Source organism: Colletotrichum phormii (genome assembly GCF_030913505.1).
Source record: "Colletotrichum phormii strain CBS 102054 chromosome Unknown BDP81scaffold_5, whole genome shotgun sequence".
NCBI classification, from domain to species: domain Eukaryota; kingdom Fungi; phylum Ascomycota; class Sordariomycetes; order Glomerellales; family Glomerellaceae; genus Colletotrichum; species Colletotrichum phormii.
Window position 1 is genome coordinate 2,088,593 of NW_026851447.1, and position 15,022 is coordinate 2,103,614.

General features: G+C 54.1%; 6 protein-coding genes across 6 annotated transcripts; 5 read left to right on the forward strand and 1 right to left on the reverse strand.

The window, feature by feature from the left end:
* Window positions 1-269: 269 nt before the first annotated feature.
* Window positions 270-1,320, forward strand: BDP81DRAFT_422002 (ribosomal protein L16p/L10e). Its single transcript, XM_060589953.1, has 3 exons — window positions 270-726; window positions 783-924; window positions 977-1,320. Exons 1-3 carry the CDS (start codon window positions 292-294, stop codon window positions 1,159-1,161), a joined length of 762 nt encoding a protein of 253 aa, XP_060448491.1. The 5' UTR covers window positions 270-291; the 3' UTR covers window positions 1,162-1,320.
* A 306-nt stretch (window positions 1,321-1,626) lies between these two features.
* Window positions 1,627-2,792, forward strand: BDP81DRAFT_447485 (replication factor C subunit 5; the record flags this gene model as incomplete). Its single annotated transcript, XM_060592190.1, has 3 exons — window positions 1,627-1,713; window positions 1,767-2,389; window positions 2,444-2,792. The coding sequence occupies 3 exons, from the start codon at window positions 1,627-1,629 to the stop codon at window positions 2,790-2,792; spliced, it is 1,059 nt and encodes a 352-aa protein (XP_060448492.1).
* A 561-nt stretch (window positions 2,793-3,353) lies between these two features.
* Window positions 3,354-4,007, forward strand: BDP81DRAFT_184924 (uncharacterized protein). Its single transcript, XM_060582334.1, has 2 exons — window positions 3,354-3,586; window positions 3,656-4,007. Exons 1-2 carry the CDS (start codon window positions 3,407-3,409, stop codon window positions 3,929-3,931), a joined length of 456 nt encoding a protein of 151 aa, XP_060448493.1. The 5' UTR covers window positions 3,354-3,406; the 3' UTR covers window positions 3,932-4,007.
* Window positions 4,008-4,335: 328 nt separating this feature from the next.
* BDP81DRAFT_184929 (uncharacterized protein) lies at window positions 4,336-5,149 on the forward strand. Its single transcript, XM_060582335.1, has one exon. It carries the CDS (start codon window positions 4,428-4,430, stop codon window positions 5,064-5,066), a length of 639 nt encoding a protein of 212 aa, XP_060448494.1. The 5' UTR covers window positions 4,336-4,427; the 3' UTR covers window positions 5,067-5,149.
* Window positions 5,150-7,075: 1,926 nt separating this feature from the next.
* Window positions 7,076-7,705, reverse strand: BDP81DRAFT_184965 (uncharacterized protein). Its single transcript, XM_060582337.1, has one exon. The coding sequence runs from the start codon at window positions 7,539-7,541 to the stop codon at window positions 7,221-7,223; it is 321 nt and encodes a 106-aa protein (XP_060448495.1). The 5' UTR covers window positions 7,542-7,705; the 3' UTR covers window positions 7,076-7,220.
* Window positions 7,245-10,371, forward strand: BDP81DRAFT_184941 (acetate-CoA ligase). Its single transcript, XM_060582336.1, has 7 exons — window positions 7,245-7,624; window positions 7,841-7,864; window positions 8,128-8,154; window positions 8,239-9,401; window positions 9,455-9,715; window positions 9,768-10,172; window positions 10,229-10,371. The coding sequence occupies exons 1-7, from the start codon at window positions 7,558-7,560 to the stop codon at window positions 10,292-10,294; spliced, it is 2,013 nt and encodes a 670-aa protein (XP_060448496.1). The 5' UTR covers window positions 7,245-7,557; the 3' UTR covers window positions 10,295-10,371.
* The last annotated feature ends 4,651 nt before the right edge of the window (window positions 10,372-15,022 follow it).

Below are 15,022 nucleotides of genomic sequence, written 5' to 3' on the forward strand. Positions count from 1 at the left end.
CCTGGAGGGAACGTTGGAGGTTGACAGACGAAGAAGCCAATCGAGGTCGCCGTGCCTGGCGTCGAGAAGCGTGCACGTATTGGATTTCCAGTTGCTACGCGAAAGTGACGCGAGGTCTGTGACCCCGGTCAGCACTTTAGAGTGCATGTGGCGCAGCAGCTCAAGGCAGCCTCAGCAAAATTATCGCCCAATATCTCAGGCCATCTAAGCCACACCCAAGCTCTCGTGAAGCTAGGGACATTTTTTTTTGGAGATCCCATCATCAACGACGTTCATCGGCAAGCCGCAAACATGAGGCCCACCGCTCCCACGGCGCTACTCAGCGCCTTTCAAGGCCTTAGAATATCTGCGACGCCGTCAGCCAGCCCCCTCAGGGCCGCGATCCGACCTCAATTGACGAAGCCGCTGGTCGCATCCCAGAACCTCCGCGATGCTCGCCCATTTTCCACAACACCTGCAGCGCAGGGCAATTGGCTCGAACCCTCGATCGACCGAACAAAGAAGATGATGAAGGGACGCCCCCGTGTGGCCACGGGAGGATCGACCAAGGGCACAACTGTCATCTGGGGTGACTACGGCCTCAGGATGAAGGACCACCACCGAAGAATCAGCGCGAAGCAGCTCAAGAACGCCGAAGATACGATTAAGATGAGACTACGTGGCCAAAAGTACCGGATGTACAAGAGAGTGTGCTGCAACGTCGGTGTCTATGTGTCGGGTAACGAGGTAAGGCGGATGATCAGGAATTATAGGCCACAGTGAGGTGCTGATTCTCGGACTAGATGCGTATGGGTAAGGGAAAGGGTTCTTTCGATCATTGGGCGGCTCGTGTTGCTGTCAATCAGATCGTTTTCGAAATCAGAGGAATGCTTCACGAGGCAGTTGCGAAGGACGCCTTCCGTCTGGCGGGTAACAAGTTGCCCGGTGAGTACATCCCCAAGTGCGTGAAGCATAACCAATACTTACATAATGCAAGGTCAATGGGAGTTTGTACACAAGGGAGCGGCTCCTGTTGTTGGTATTACGAAGCTTGAGAACGGTGTTACGTTGGAGGATCTGAAGAGACCAAGAAAGGTGATCGCGCCTGAGGACTTGCTGGCCGAGGCAACGAGCAAGCCCACCAGCGCGGCATCTACCACAACGCCGTCTGCAAAGCCCTAGAGTTTTGGATGAGACTGGTTGTAACATTTACCGCTCTTCACAATGAGATGTGCTAGGCGCAATCTCGAGTTCATGGAGTGGCTGTACTATAGATGACCATACTAGATGGCGAGGTGTCATTGCGGCTGTACAAATAAAGGAAAATACCTTTCAAATCCATCATAAGTCTACTGTGGAAAAATTATTGTCAACTTGCTATTTGCACGGGTGGTTTTATCAAGGTGGAATCAAGTGAGTGAGAGTCATTATCATGTGCCAAGTAGTGGTCTATACCTCAAAACTGCCATGATGTGGCTTGAGGGCACGGACCAAGTCCACTAGCCACGCCTAGATATTTCCCACTTAACGCGAACGCGTCTTCTTGGAGAGCGCATCACCAGAAAGTCCCACGCTCTGCAGCTCGCTCAGCCAGCAAACTTCAAGTCTTTTACACGGCGTCTGTCATACCACATCACAGCAAGCAAAATGGCGCTTATTGTCGACAAACATAGACCAAAGTCACTAGATGCTCTGACATATCATCAGGAGCTTTCAGATCGACTCGGCTCTCTGGTAGGAAGCTATAATTCTGCACTCTCCCAGGCAGCTACTCACATATTTCACAGGCCCAAAGCGGAGATTTCCCCCATTTGCTGGTATACGGACCGTCCGGCGCTGGAAAGAAGACACGCATCGTCGCCACACTCAAGGAGCTGTACGGACCCGGCGTAGAGAAGATCAAGATTGATGCGCGTGTCTTCCAGACATCGAGCAACCGCAAGCTCGAGTTCAACATTGTCGCGTCGAACTACCACCTCGAAATCACCCCTTCGGACGTTGGAAACTACGACAGAGTTGTTGTCCAGGACCTGCTGAAGGAGGTGGCACAGACACAACAGGTTGACCAGTCGGCAAAGCAGAGATTCAAGGTTGTTGTCATCAATGAGGCAGACCACCTCACCAGAGATGCGCAGGCTGCGCTGCGTCGAACGATGGAGAAGTACTCTCCCAATCTACGATTGATCCTCCTAGCCAACTCGACGGCAAACATCATCGCCCCTATCCGATCGAGAACACTGCTAGTCCGAGTAGCTGCACCAACCCACGAGCAAATTTGCGAGGTCCTGGCAGTGTCAGCGAAGAAGGAGAATTGGCCCATGGTGAAGGGTCTGCATATGAGGATAGCGCAGGAGAGTGGCAGGAACCTGCGACGAGCTCTGCTCATGTACGAGGCTGTCCACGCACAAAAGTAGGGCATCTTTGTACGGCTTTCTGCAGGACTAGCGAGCTAACAAGCCAACAGCGAGAAAGTCACGGATAGCACACCAATCCCCCCGCCAGACTGGGAGGCACTCATCAGCCAGATAGCGAGGGAGATTGTCGACGAGCACACGCCGGCACGAATTCTCCAGGTGCGGGCGAAGCTGTACGATCTTCTCACGCATTGCATACCGCCCACGACGATTCTCAAGACGCTCACATTCAAGCTCATTGCGTTGATCGACGACGCTCTGAAGGCGGAGGTGATCAAGTGGTCGGCGTTCTACGAGCACCGGATCAGGATGGGCACGAAGGTCATATTCCACCTGGAGGCGTTCGTGGCCAAGTTCATGAGGATCATGGAGATGTACTTGATGAGCATGGAGTTGTGAGCGAAATGGATAATACAAAAGGAGGCGTTTAGGGGTTTCAGGCGGCATATGTCGGGGGCAAATACTTCTTCTACTACCAGGCCAATGCCAAAATGCAAACGAGTCCACCTAGCGGTTCCCAGCCAGCTGGGTCTCTTGTGTATTTCGCCGTCAGTCCGATTGGACGTTTACGTTTGTAAGGCGAGCGTCCAATGTCTCGAAGACATTCGGAAGTGCACGCATGTGGGTGACTTGTGATCGATCGGCAAAGCCTCACGGCAAGACCCATAGTTCCGGTCAGGATATCCGACAAGGGCACCGAGGGTAGGATGTCAGTTATGCCCATGTCTGCGAAGCGACGATTCTGCCTCACGCAGGATGCAAGTGAATCCAAGTCTGATAGGTCACAGAGAAGCGGCTAAGACGGCGGCTCCTCTTCCATTTTTTTCTGCACTCAACAATCTGTCATCAGGAGTCCCCAACAGAAAGGGCGAAATTCCCACATGCTTATATGGGGTTGCTAGAGATCCATCCTGCCGCACGAGGCTCGGAGGAGTCACGGTGGTTTATCCCAAATGGACCGTCTGAGACAAACTCCGATTTCCAGAACAACCCCGGCCGAAGCAATACTTTTTATGCTCGTGTATCGTGATCCTGTGGGATATGCTGTTTTCTCCACACAAACAGAAGAGGATCCTTCGCCCGGGTTTCCCGTAAAGAAGGACGACCCCTCCACCCCAGCCCCCAAATTACAGATGCGGCGGCGACGGCGGGATGGCGTTTTGCCCAAGCCTCCCCCCGCGCGCGGGTGTCGGGTATGCCAAGACAACTTCCATTCGTCCATCCTATGAGACGGCGGCAGGTGGACTGACCCGGATGAGCAGGGAAAGGTTAGGTTGGCACCAGTCTCACACACACGCAGCAAGGACAACGGAGCAGGGGTGTATGAGGAAGGGCAAGGGACCCGGCCTTCTGGAATGGCAGCAAGTAGCACGACTAAAACAGCGCATCACAAGCACGGGCGCGCGCGCTTGCCCTACCTATGTACGGAGTACATATCGACAGGTACTTTACTACCTACTTTCACAGGTGGACATGGAAAATCCGGGTGCCCACGGGGTAAAATGCGGGAGCTATCTGGGGAGTCCAGGGTTAGGTGAAAGGGTTCTGAGGGGAAAACGCGGAGGCGAGCGGTTAATTGCGGGAGACCGTCGTGCCACCTTAATGTTAACTATCGTGTACTGGCTGAATAGTGAAGCTGTTCAACCTGTTCGTATTCACATATTTGACAGAAAGTGACGCTTTGGTGTCATCGTTGGAGGAAGGGGCTCTTGATGTGAGGCAAGCCACTTTCCCAAAGACGACGCCAGGCGTCAGGTACACAAAAACAAGAGGCAGGCGCCTTAGGTAAGGTAGGTAGGTAGGTACGAATAGAACGCAGCACCTGCCTGTGGTGCGTTACATCAGTCATACCCGAGGATGGAATCCACTTACAAGCAATCCATGGATCCCTCTCTTCCTTTCTTCAACCTGTGCAAGGACGAGCGGGACTTCCGTTCGACCCCTCCAACCACACACGCACACCACCACTCGCTACACCATCAATTTCTAGTGTATGGTTTTCTTCCGCCTGCATGGTGCTGGTACTTCGTACAGATGTGCCCCTCCATTTGTCTACAGGCCCACAACATGCAGCAGCAATACGACAGCCAACCTCCCTACCTTATGCTGCCTGCAACTACTGATGGAGGCTCCCCAACTGGAGATGACCTCGACGGCGGCCACGACAACTACGATACGACTCTAGTATCATGGAAGACAGATCACCCAAGTGGGTGCTACTACCGTACCCCGTACCTATGTACTTCGACAGCCCACGTAGGTTATTCTGTGGACCGCAGCCGACGTCGGAGATGCCGCGTGATAGGACTGCAGTCGTCGACAGTCATCACAGTGGGTTCGGGGGCATTTTTTCTCTTCCGAAAGATAATCGGCAACGAGCGCGAGTGCGCGAGTGCGCAGCCTGAGAAATTACCCACAATCTGCAAGGAGACAGAAGACAGTTGCAAATTGCGACTGCAGGTGTGTGGATTACGACCCCGGAATCTGCGAGACTTTGTTGAATCCCGACCCAATGCCAGACCCCGAAATGCCTACGACGAACAGCGGGGCCTGCGGAGCCCTGGGACCTCTCTATTCTCGACTTTGTTGAAGTTTCGTTGGATGCTCCGATACGACCGGACATGCGTCCTTCTGAAAGCACAACATCATCGTCGTCGAGAGAACCTATGTTGACATGGTCGTTACCAGGTCGTCAGGAAGTCGCGGGAGCCAAGCCAAAGCTCACAATCATCAATATGTCATCGTTGGGGTCGTGGCCAATCACGGAGGCCGGAACACCACGGCACTCAAGGGTCGCGCGCCGTGATCAGCATCCATCGTCCTCGGCTGGCGTACAATTCACTGGGCGACAGCCGCATAGCTTCCTGAATAGCGGCGCAATGCAGTCAGCCTAGGAGACACATGAGGCGCAAGCTCGACGCCGCTGGGCAAGATGAGTGCGGGGAACTCTGGGCAGGTCAGGGGCAAGCTTTGGTGACCTCGCTCGCTCGACACCAAAATGATTTGACAGCAAAGCGTCGGGGAACAAGTCTGCCGCATTGACAAATTCTTGGAGCTTCCGGTTGTCCTCGGTCTGTCTCGGCCACTCGAGCAACCAAGGTGACGATGGACGAAGAAGTCGGGTGATGGGCGCCACTTATACCACTGGCGCATTCTCGGCGATTTCGAGCCAGGACATGAAAAGACAGACCACAACCCGAAACAGTAGACCAGGAGAGATGTCGACAGTCACAGCCGCAGTGCAAGAAGGAAGCTCCACCAAGACAGTAGCTCACACTATCTTCTGCTTTGGTAAAACGACATGGTCGATGGTCAACCAATGAATATATACCATAGGGCCGAATTTAGGCGGTCAGTGTATACATACAGGCTATTTACGAGCACAGGCAGGAGACAACCTCAATCTTGACACTGATTGACACGCGATGCCCCCGTTTTAAGACAGGCTCCCTGGTGCCGATGGTGTGAAAGCGTATGGACCATCAGCTGTACACATGCGCGCAAGCCTCTGAGAATGCTCTTGGACGTCGTCACCGCTAGCCAAACAACAGGCTATCATGGATCACGAGAAGGGCCATTGGTCGTTCAGTTTGCTCGGCCGGTCGACGGGAGAATCCCATCGGTGGGCGAACAGAGTTCGTCGCACTCAGACAAGCTACGGATACAATACAAGTTACAGCTGCTAGGTCCAATTATTTCTTTCTGTCTCTCCCTAGCGCAGAAACCCTTCCCCTCCCCCAGACAAAGACCAACCGACGGGACCAGGAGCATCCAGGCGGGCTGCTTTGGCGAGGTTGGAGACGGGTAGCTTGGCGTCTTTGGGGGAGAAAGGTCAAAAGGTACCTTCGTCTCGTCTTTGACTGGACGATGCAGGTCTGCGCGGTGTTGGGAGCTGGGTTGGATGCGAGGGGTTGCAGGGAAGGGGAGGGTTCGCAGGTGGTTCGGGGCAAAGGAAAGGAAAGACGCATCTCAACCCCCGGCCAAGCGGTAACGGTACAGCGGTACGGAGGACGGAGTACCTTACGGAGATGGACCAGCCACAACCCGCCTACTGCGTATCCATAGATACTTCGTAGAAGACGCGGATGGGATTGCGGGGTGCCATGGCAAATGATGACCAATTGAGGTGAAGGGATGGGTTGAAGGAGTTTCCCTTTCCGCATGGCTTGTCCCTTTTCTCCATAACATCATCGGCCAGCGCTGTACCGTGATCTCGTACCGTGGATGGTGCTCCTTGCAATGGAGACCTGGCTGAATTCACTGGCACGCCGCACAATGCCCAAACCTGGGACTCTGAGCTGGCGGAGATGGCTGTTTGGGAGTGACTAAGTACTGTAAGACTTGAATAGTGACTGTCGATTGAAGCTATGGATGTAGGTATGTGTACGGAGCATGGTACCGAGCAGTGGCTGGTGTCGTTACAAGGAAGCTTCCTTTTAGCTCCCCAGCTTGACGCGGTGCACCGTCCCAGGTCCCGAACAGCGGCTCCGGCTCAAGTTGTCGAGTCCCATACTCGGTACTCTCTCTGTACACGTTGACCTGACGTTCTCAGTACAAGTCCCAACTTCCCCATTCGTCCATTAAAAGCAATCCCATCCCCCGTCCAACTCGCGGCTCGGCCACCTGGGGAGCTGATCTTCTTAATTACGACTCACATCCTCTTCATCTTTCCCAATTCCTCCCACTCCTCTTCTCTTCACTTCACTTCCACAACCCAACTCCGATTGCTCCTACACTTCCAGGGCATCTCCTCTCCCAGCTGCAGACGCATAAAAGCAAACAAAACGAGAACCGGATTCAAGGGACCACCTATTGGGACGTCGACTCTTATTCTCTGCTGCCGCTACCCGCTTTGCAGCAACGCTTATCAAGGACACCACGCGACTCGACTCTTGAGTTGTGGAGAGTTGCGCCAGTTCCAATCCCAGCTTGCGCGCGACCTGTCATCATAACTGCACGAGCAGGACCGCTTCTCTTACGACGAGGACGGCAGAGACAGACCACCGTCGCACGATTTCTCCCAACCTCTGCAGCGACAGCGGAACCTCTCTCGAATCTCGTCTCGACCTCTAGAAGCGTGCACAAAGTACCCCGCATCGCTTCATAAACGCACACAACACACACACACACACACACACACACACACATAAACCACCCCGCCACAATGAGCGAAGCCGCAGAGCCACAAAAGGCCCCCGTGGTCGCCGAGGCCCACCTCGTTGATACCTTCCGTAAGCCCGAACGAACCCCAATTTCCTAGCTCCATTTCTGGTCTACTTTTGGTCCTTCGCGCCAAACAGCACCGAGCAGGCGTCCGCGTCCTTTCAACCGCATTTACACGGTTCTCTGGGCGCAACGCAATTCTGAATGCTCTCGCTTCGACCAAATGGACATTTTCATGCATTGCTTGTTGGGAGAACGACCATGGCTAATTTGAATCCCAACAGATCCCCCCCAAAAGATGCTTGACAGTAAGTGCGCCGCCGATTTGCAGAAGCCAGAATCCAGACCACCCAGACCCAGACACCCAAGAGAGTCAGACCCAGTTCCATGGCCTGTTGCCGTCCGAAAGTCGCGTGAGGGGCACTGGAGATTGCCATGGTCGCTCTGCAGGGGGTGTGGTTACTGGTGGTCTACGGAGTATGGGAGAAAGAAGGAGGGGCAGCGCAATTCGGAGCTATTGGGCTCATTTGATTGGACATTTTGGCTAACAATTCCTGTCTTCTTCCCGCAGAGCACCCCAGCAAGCCCCACTTGAGCAGTAAGCCATTTTCCCCTCTTTACCCCAATTCCACCTCTCTTCATTGGCTGACCGGAGCTCCCCCCTTCCTCTCCATTGCTGCAGGTCTCGAGGATTACCAGAAGTTGTACAAGGAATCCATCACCGACCCAAAGGCCTTCTGGGGCACCAAAGCCCGCGAGCTCCTATCTTGGTTCAGCGATTTCCAGACCGTCTACTCCGGTTCCCTGGCCGGTGGCGATAGTGCTTGGTTTGTTGAGGGCCAGCTCAACGCCTGCTACAACTGTGTCGACCGTCACGCTTTCAAGGACCCCAACCGCGTTGCCATCATCTACGAGGCCGATGAGCCCGGTGAAGGCCGCAATGTCACCTACGGCGAGCTCCTCCGCGAGGTGTCCCGCACCGCTTGGGTCCTGAAGCAGATGGGCGTGCGCAAGGGAGACACCGTTGCCATCTACCTGCCCATGATTCCCGAGGCCATCATTGCCCTCCTCGCTTGCGTCCGTATCGGCGCCGTCCACTCCGTCGTCTTTGCCGGTTTCTCCGCCGATTCCCTCCGTGACCGTGTCATTGACGGCAACTCCAAGGTCGTCATCACCACCGACGAGGGTAAGCGTGGCGGCAAGTTGATCGGCACCAAGAAGATTGTCGACGACGCCTTGAAGCAGTGCCCCGATGTGTCCCACGTTCTCGTCTACAAGCGCACCGGCGCCGATGTGCCCATGACAAAGGGCCGTGACTGGTGGTGGCACCAAGAGGTCGAGAAGTGGCCTTCCTACTTCCCCCCTGAGCGGGTCAACTCCGAGGACCCCCTTTTCCTCCTCTACACCTCCGGTTCCACCGGTAAGCCCAAGGGCGTCATGCACACCACCGGTGGCTACCTGGTCGGTGCCGCCGCCACGGGCAAGTACGTTTTTGACATCCACGATGGCGACCGTTACTTCTGTGGCGGTGACGTCGGCTGGATTACCGGACACACCTACGTCGTTTACGCCCCTCTGCTGCTCGGTGTGAGCACCGTCGTCTTCGAGGGCACGCCCGCCTACCCCAACTTCTCAAGATACTGGGACATCATCGCGAACCACAAAGTCACTCAGTTCTACGTCGCTCCTACCGCCCTGCGGTTACTGAAGAGAGCCGGTGACCAGCATGTCAAGGGTGACATGAAGCACCTCAGAGTCCTCGGCTCCGTCGGTGAGCCCATCGCTGCCGAGGTCTGGAAGTGGTACTTTGAGGTTGTCGGCAAGGAGGAGGCCCACATTGTAGACGTAAGTGAAGCTGGAATTGGCGTGAGGGTATAGCCGGACTAACAGACTTGCAGACATACTGGCAGACCGAGACCGGCTCCAACGTCATCACTCCCCTGGCCGGTGTCACGCCGACCAAGCCGGGTAGTGCCTCGTTGCCCTTCTTCGGCATCGAACCCTCCATCATCGACCCCGTTTCCGGCGAGGAGATTCACGGCAACGATGTCGAGGGTGTGTTGGCCTTCAAGCAGGCATGGCCCAGTATGGCCCGCACCGTCTGGGGCGCTCACAAGCGCTACATGGACACGTACCTGAACGTCTACCCTGGCTACTACGTACGTTGTCGTCTCCTCATCGTTTCGAGACAGTTGCTGACACAAAACACAGTTCACCGGTGACGGAGCCGGTCGTGACCACGAGGGCTTCTACTGGATCCGCGGCCGCGTCGACGACGTCGTCAACGTCTCGGGCCACCGCCTGTCGACGGCCGAGATCGAGGCCGCGCTCATCGAGCACCACTCCATCGCCGAGGCCGCCGTCGTCGGCGTCGTGGACGAGCTCACCGGCCAGGCCGTCAACGCCTTTGTCGCCCTCAAGGACGGCAACGAGGCCTCGGACGCGCTGCGCAAGGAGTTCATCATGCAGGTGCGCAAGAGCATCGGGCCGTTTGCCGCGCCAAAGGCCGTTCACATTGTTCCCGATCTGCCCAAGACCCGTTCCGGCAAGATTATGCGTAGAATTCTCCGCAAGATCTTGGCTGGTGAGGAGGATCAACTTGGTGATGTTACGACTGTAAGTTCCATCCACCCGTTGTATGAGGAAGTCGTGTTTGCTAACGCAAAAGACAGCTTTCGGATCCTTCCATTGTCGAAAAGATCATCAACATTGTTCACGAGGAGAAGAGGAAGAAGTAAATGCATGATGACGATGTTAGGGGCAGTGAGGGAGAGACAAGAGAGACGTGAGTGATACCACAGGAGCAGAGGAGGATAGGACAAGCAAGGTACGAACCGATCGGTTAATGTACCGCCCGCCTTGGAAAACCCATGAAAGGACTTTTAGGGTTATTACTTCTTGTTTTTTTGCCAAATAGCGAACCGTATTTTGAAATATTTCGATTCAAATGCCAAAGAAAAAAAACATGGAAACTTACATTGCCTGCCTACAACGTGCCATGTGTTGCACTCCCGGCTCGATATCGGATTTAGTACCTGGCCCTCCGACCTACTCGATATCCTGATGACGGTTGGGTAGTCCATTCAAGAATTTGAGACGTGGTTCCACTGATCAATAAGTCGGCTTGAAGGAAGTCTTGGAAATCGAGGAAGGCTGTGCCGTAGATACTCATAGTTGACGAGCCTACCCTTCGCCACCGAGACTCAGCTGCTATCTCGAACACCAAAACATCGATCAAAGACCGCGGTCGATCGATGAATGGAGTAGGCACATAGGTAAGTCTACAGTAACGGAGAACCCGGGGAGAAGGAAAAGAGAGGTCCGTCCGTTATATCTGCAGCTTGCTGACACTCGGATCCCCCCCCACACTCTCATGCTCGGCGCTCCGTCCGCGGCCCCGGAGGGTAAAGCCCGGGCTGTGTACGGGGCCACTAGCGCAGGCATTGCCCCGTCGGTCGAGAGTGCGAGGTCTGTTCGTTTCTTCTTCATGTGTCAAGGCCCGGGAGGCGCGCTAGTCGGCATGCAGTTGCTTTTCGAGGCCGAAAGATATGTAGAGGGAGGAGAGAGAGCACGGTTTCAGCGGGAGATGCGTGACGCTAGAACGGCACCATTCGCGGCTGCGCGGGGACAGAATGATGTGGTCCTGCAGTTTTTTGCTATGCGGCTGCCTGTATGTTGGGAGATTGGGTGATGCGGGTTGGGAGGTGAGTGTGCTCTGGGTTCGAGTGGGATGCGCCTCTGCGTCGTGCCGTTCTGTGCAGATCCGGACCGAGATGATATTTTGCAGATGGGGTATGTTCTCCCTTCTGCAACCTTTTACGAATAAGGAGGAGTATGAGGAGGAGAAGGCCTGACCCTCTATCTGATGGGACTGTTGCCGGCGCTTCCCCGGAATGTCTGAAGTCTGCGATGGAAGCATAGCCTCACCGCGTTGCATGACTACCTTTTCTTCCTTTGCCATTCGGAGGGGTTGGTGCAGACGGACCATCTTGGGGGTATATGGGGGGGGGGGGGGGGGGGGCAAAGTCAATGCCATCATCACTGTTCTCAAGGGCCGAACATCGCCTTGCTGGATCCATCCTCCCCCATTCCGTAGCTTCTTGGCCGAGTTGGCGAGTTCTCCATGGTTGGACTTGGCATGTCATCAAAGGTCTCTTAAATCCGAGGATGTAGAGAAGGGGACTGCTTACTACTCTGTACGAGAATATTTTTTCTGATTAGTCTTCTGCCACTAGGTATTAGTTTTGACATGACGCGTTGGTTGACGGGAGAGTGTTAGAAGAAGGCAGTGTATCTATACGCTTACACTTCACACCAAGGGAGTCGTTGGGTAATTTGGGAAGGTGATGGTTGTGACTACTGAAGGGGCCCTTTCTGAGGCTATGGCGATATGTTGTACGGATCAGATCTTACTAGAACATGATTGTCTGACCATGGACAGGAGTGACTGGTGTAACTGATGAACGATCCGAGTATACATGCGCTTTAGCAAAGCCTTTACACGGCACGTGACGGTTGTCCATGTTATGACTAGTAACAACCTGTTACCTGAACAGTGGCACGTGAGTAACTTGGGTAGGCAGGTAGTAGCGATGGAATCATGAATTCCCTGGCTCCAATATCAACTCTGCCCCATGATCATAAAGCAGCGGTAGTCAGTTGTGGAGCCCTTCGGATGAAGGCAGCTTCCGTCACCTCCCATCGTCCTGGGTTCTACATACTGTCCAAGAGAAGCATCAGATGACGATTAGACGGAGACGGAAACCCCAACAACCACGATCGACCTGTTCGTGCCAAGAACCAAGGCTAGACTCTCTCACACACAATAGAGGGTGAGATGTCCCCCCGTAGACTTGGCGTCCAAAGATGCGGCAGCCTCAGGTGCCGCGAAATGTTCGGAGGTAATTTCATACCCTGATTGCGTGTGGGGGAAAAAAGGATTTGGCATCTTCTCGGAAGACAAGGGACATGGAGTAGGTAGGCGGAGGCCTCTTTGGATAAGGTAAGGTACCTACCTGATCATACCTGTGTAGGCTGTAAGGTGACTATGGACTTTGGACTACCTATGCAGCGGTTACGTCCCATTCTCTCCACCGGCTTGGGTACTGGACGTCGGTTATTCAGCAAACAAAGGTTCACAAACGAAATCATTGGTCGAAAGGGAACTTGTTTTGTTTCGTTTGGTCTTTCTTGTGCATGCAGCGAGCAAAGCCACCACAGGATGGGGTCTGACGCGCAATCCTCATGAGGGGGGCCGCCGAGGTGTAAGTTGTACTAGTTGGATGTGCTTGTTTTTTACACCGCGGTAGTATGTAGTGTATGGTACATACTGCACGGCATCGGGGGAGAAGCGGTGTTAAATCCGACCCTCTCGACTGACTGACACTGACCAGCGTGGGCTGTGTAGACAAGACTGACACCAGTATCCAGGGAAAAGCGGTGTTGATGCCAATGGTTGCTCTAGAAATTCCGTCTGATGGTTTTTTTTTCTGGTGAAAAGCCAAGGTGTGAGATGAGGTTGTATGATTGGTTCGGTCGGTGGCGAGGGGGGGGGGATGATATTGAGTTTTGGGACTCTGTCATCCATTCCCATGCCCTGTACGCGGGAGGTTTAACCATCTCGGGGGTTTCTTCTGGTTGCAACTTTGAATACCACTTCGCTTGAGACCCTGAGAGCTACAGGCAATTCGAACCGGACCACGCTGTCTCGGTTGCGTGTCTAGGCGTAGCAGTATTCTCTTGGGTCTTTGCTGGTGAATTTACTAGATGGGATGAAAAACAGCGAAATTGAAAGCCCATGCAAGTTCAGCGAGCCTGGCAAAACCGAGATGAGTGACATCGAAAAGAGAAGAAACCAAATTAGGTTTAGCGGTCCCGAACCACCCAGACCAAGACAGAGTTGGCTCCGTCAGAGAACTAACTCTAAGCCAAGCCCTGCTCAGCCTCTCGAAAGTCAGGGACCCAGTGTATAGAGAGGGGGGGGGGGAGGAGGGCGACGTAAGCTTCAATAAGCTTACTCGTTTTTTTCGGTGGTGAATGGCCCATGGGAGTGGCAGAACAACATGAGCAGACTGGATACTATCCAAGCACGACCAAGGCCGTCCCGTCCGACGCGCGCGGGCGGGGGGTAAGGGAAAGGGACCGGCTAGATACAGTGATACAGTGCAGACGAGAGTGTTTGGCATGGGAAAAAGGTGGCAGAGAAGAAGGAAGCCAAGAAAAGTGATGAGCGTGATAGTGGTATCGGCGCAATCGAATGATCCACAGATTTTGTTCGTTGTGTCAAAGAAATCGGACAACATTCCAAGATTCCCGGAAGGAAGAGAGGGAAAATACTTAAATCATCGTGGGTGCATGCACTACCGGATGGATGAATGTTCAGATCAGATTGTACTTTTGCCTTTGAGGCTTTACAGGTACGCAATAGAGATCTCGACATTTCTACTACCTACTCTCGCCAACTTGAAAAAGGCACGAGAACCCCTCACTCGGATTTGCTATTGCAGCATCATTTCTCGACCGAAACCCTTTCTAAGCGTGAGGTAGTTGCCATTGGCCGAGAAAGCGCCCGAATTTCGCAGACTACCTGGTCCAGCGTGCCATTCCACCGGGGCTCTGAAATATACAACGGGAAGAAGGTCGCAACTTGGAGCCAAGGGTTTGGACTAGGGGGAAAGGGAAACCCCCCCCCCCCCCCCCCATTTCATCTCACCTCAGAAGAAAGGTACGTATTCTGCTCTGTAACAGCACAAGCTAAGAATAGCCCACCTCACCTCACCTCATACCTCACCTCACGATTACACAGTAGTGTAGGGATCCCCCTCTGTCAAGGGAAACCCAACACACACACCACTGACGAGTGATACCACCATTCAGCGTGCAAGAGAATCCTCAGAGAAAACGCTGACACGCTGCCAGTTGCTCAGCCCGATACATCTTTCCCAGGGCTGCCATCCCATCCCATCACGTCCCTCCCCCCTCCATTCATCGGCTCCATTGCCTTGCCAGGCCAGCGCCCCCTCTGTATTCACGGGAATTGGAGCAGGTATTCGCGGGACTTGGAACTCCAACGGTCGTCCTCCCCGTGCCTCAGCTCAGACGAGGACAGTGTCAGATCCCCGGGAAAGGAGCATCTTGGCTTTCGACGCCGGGATTCCCCCCCCTCTCGCTACGAACGCACGCACGCACGCACGTTCCCGCATCCCACTTGCTGGTGTCGGTCGGAATCAAAGAGGTATGTTGGAACGAAGGTTTTTCCTCTCTCTTTGTGTCTTCCTATTCTCGCATGAGCCTGAATCATTGCGTGCATATGTCGGTCAGCGCCATGAGATGAACTATAGCGCAAACATTACAAAGTAAACAGAGCCCGATGCCGGCTTCTGCGTCAGTGGTCTTGGTCGGACCGGCATCAATCAGGCTTACGGACGGCGGGTTCTTCGGCTATTTCTTTTTTTCTTCTTCTCTTG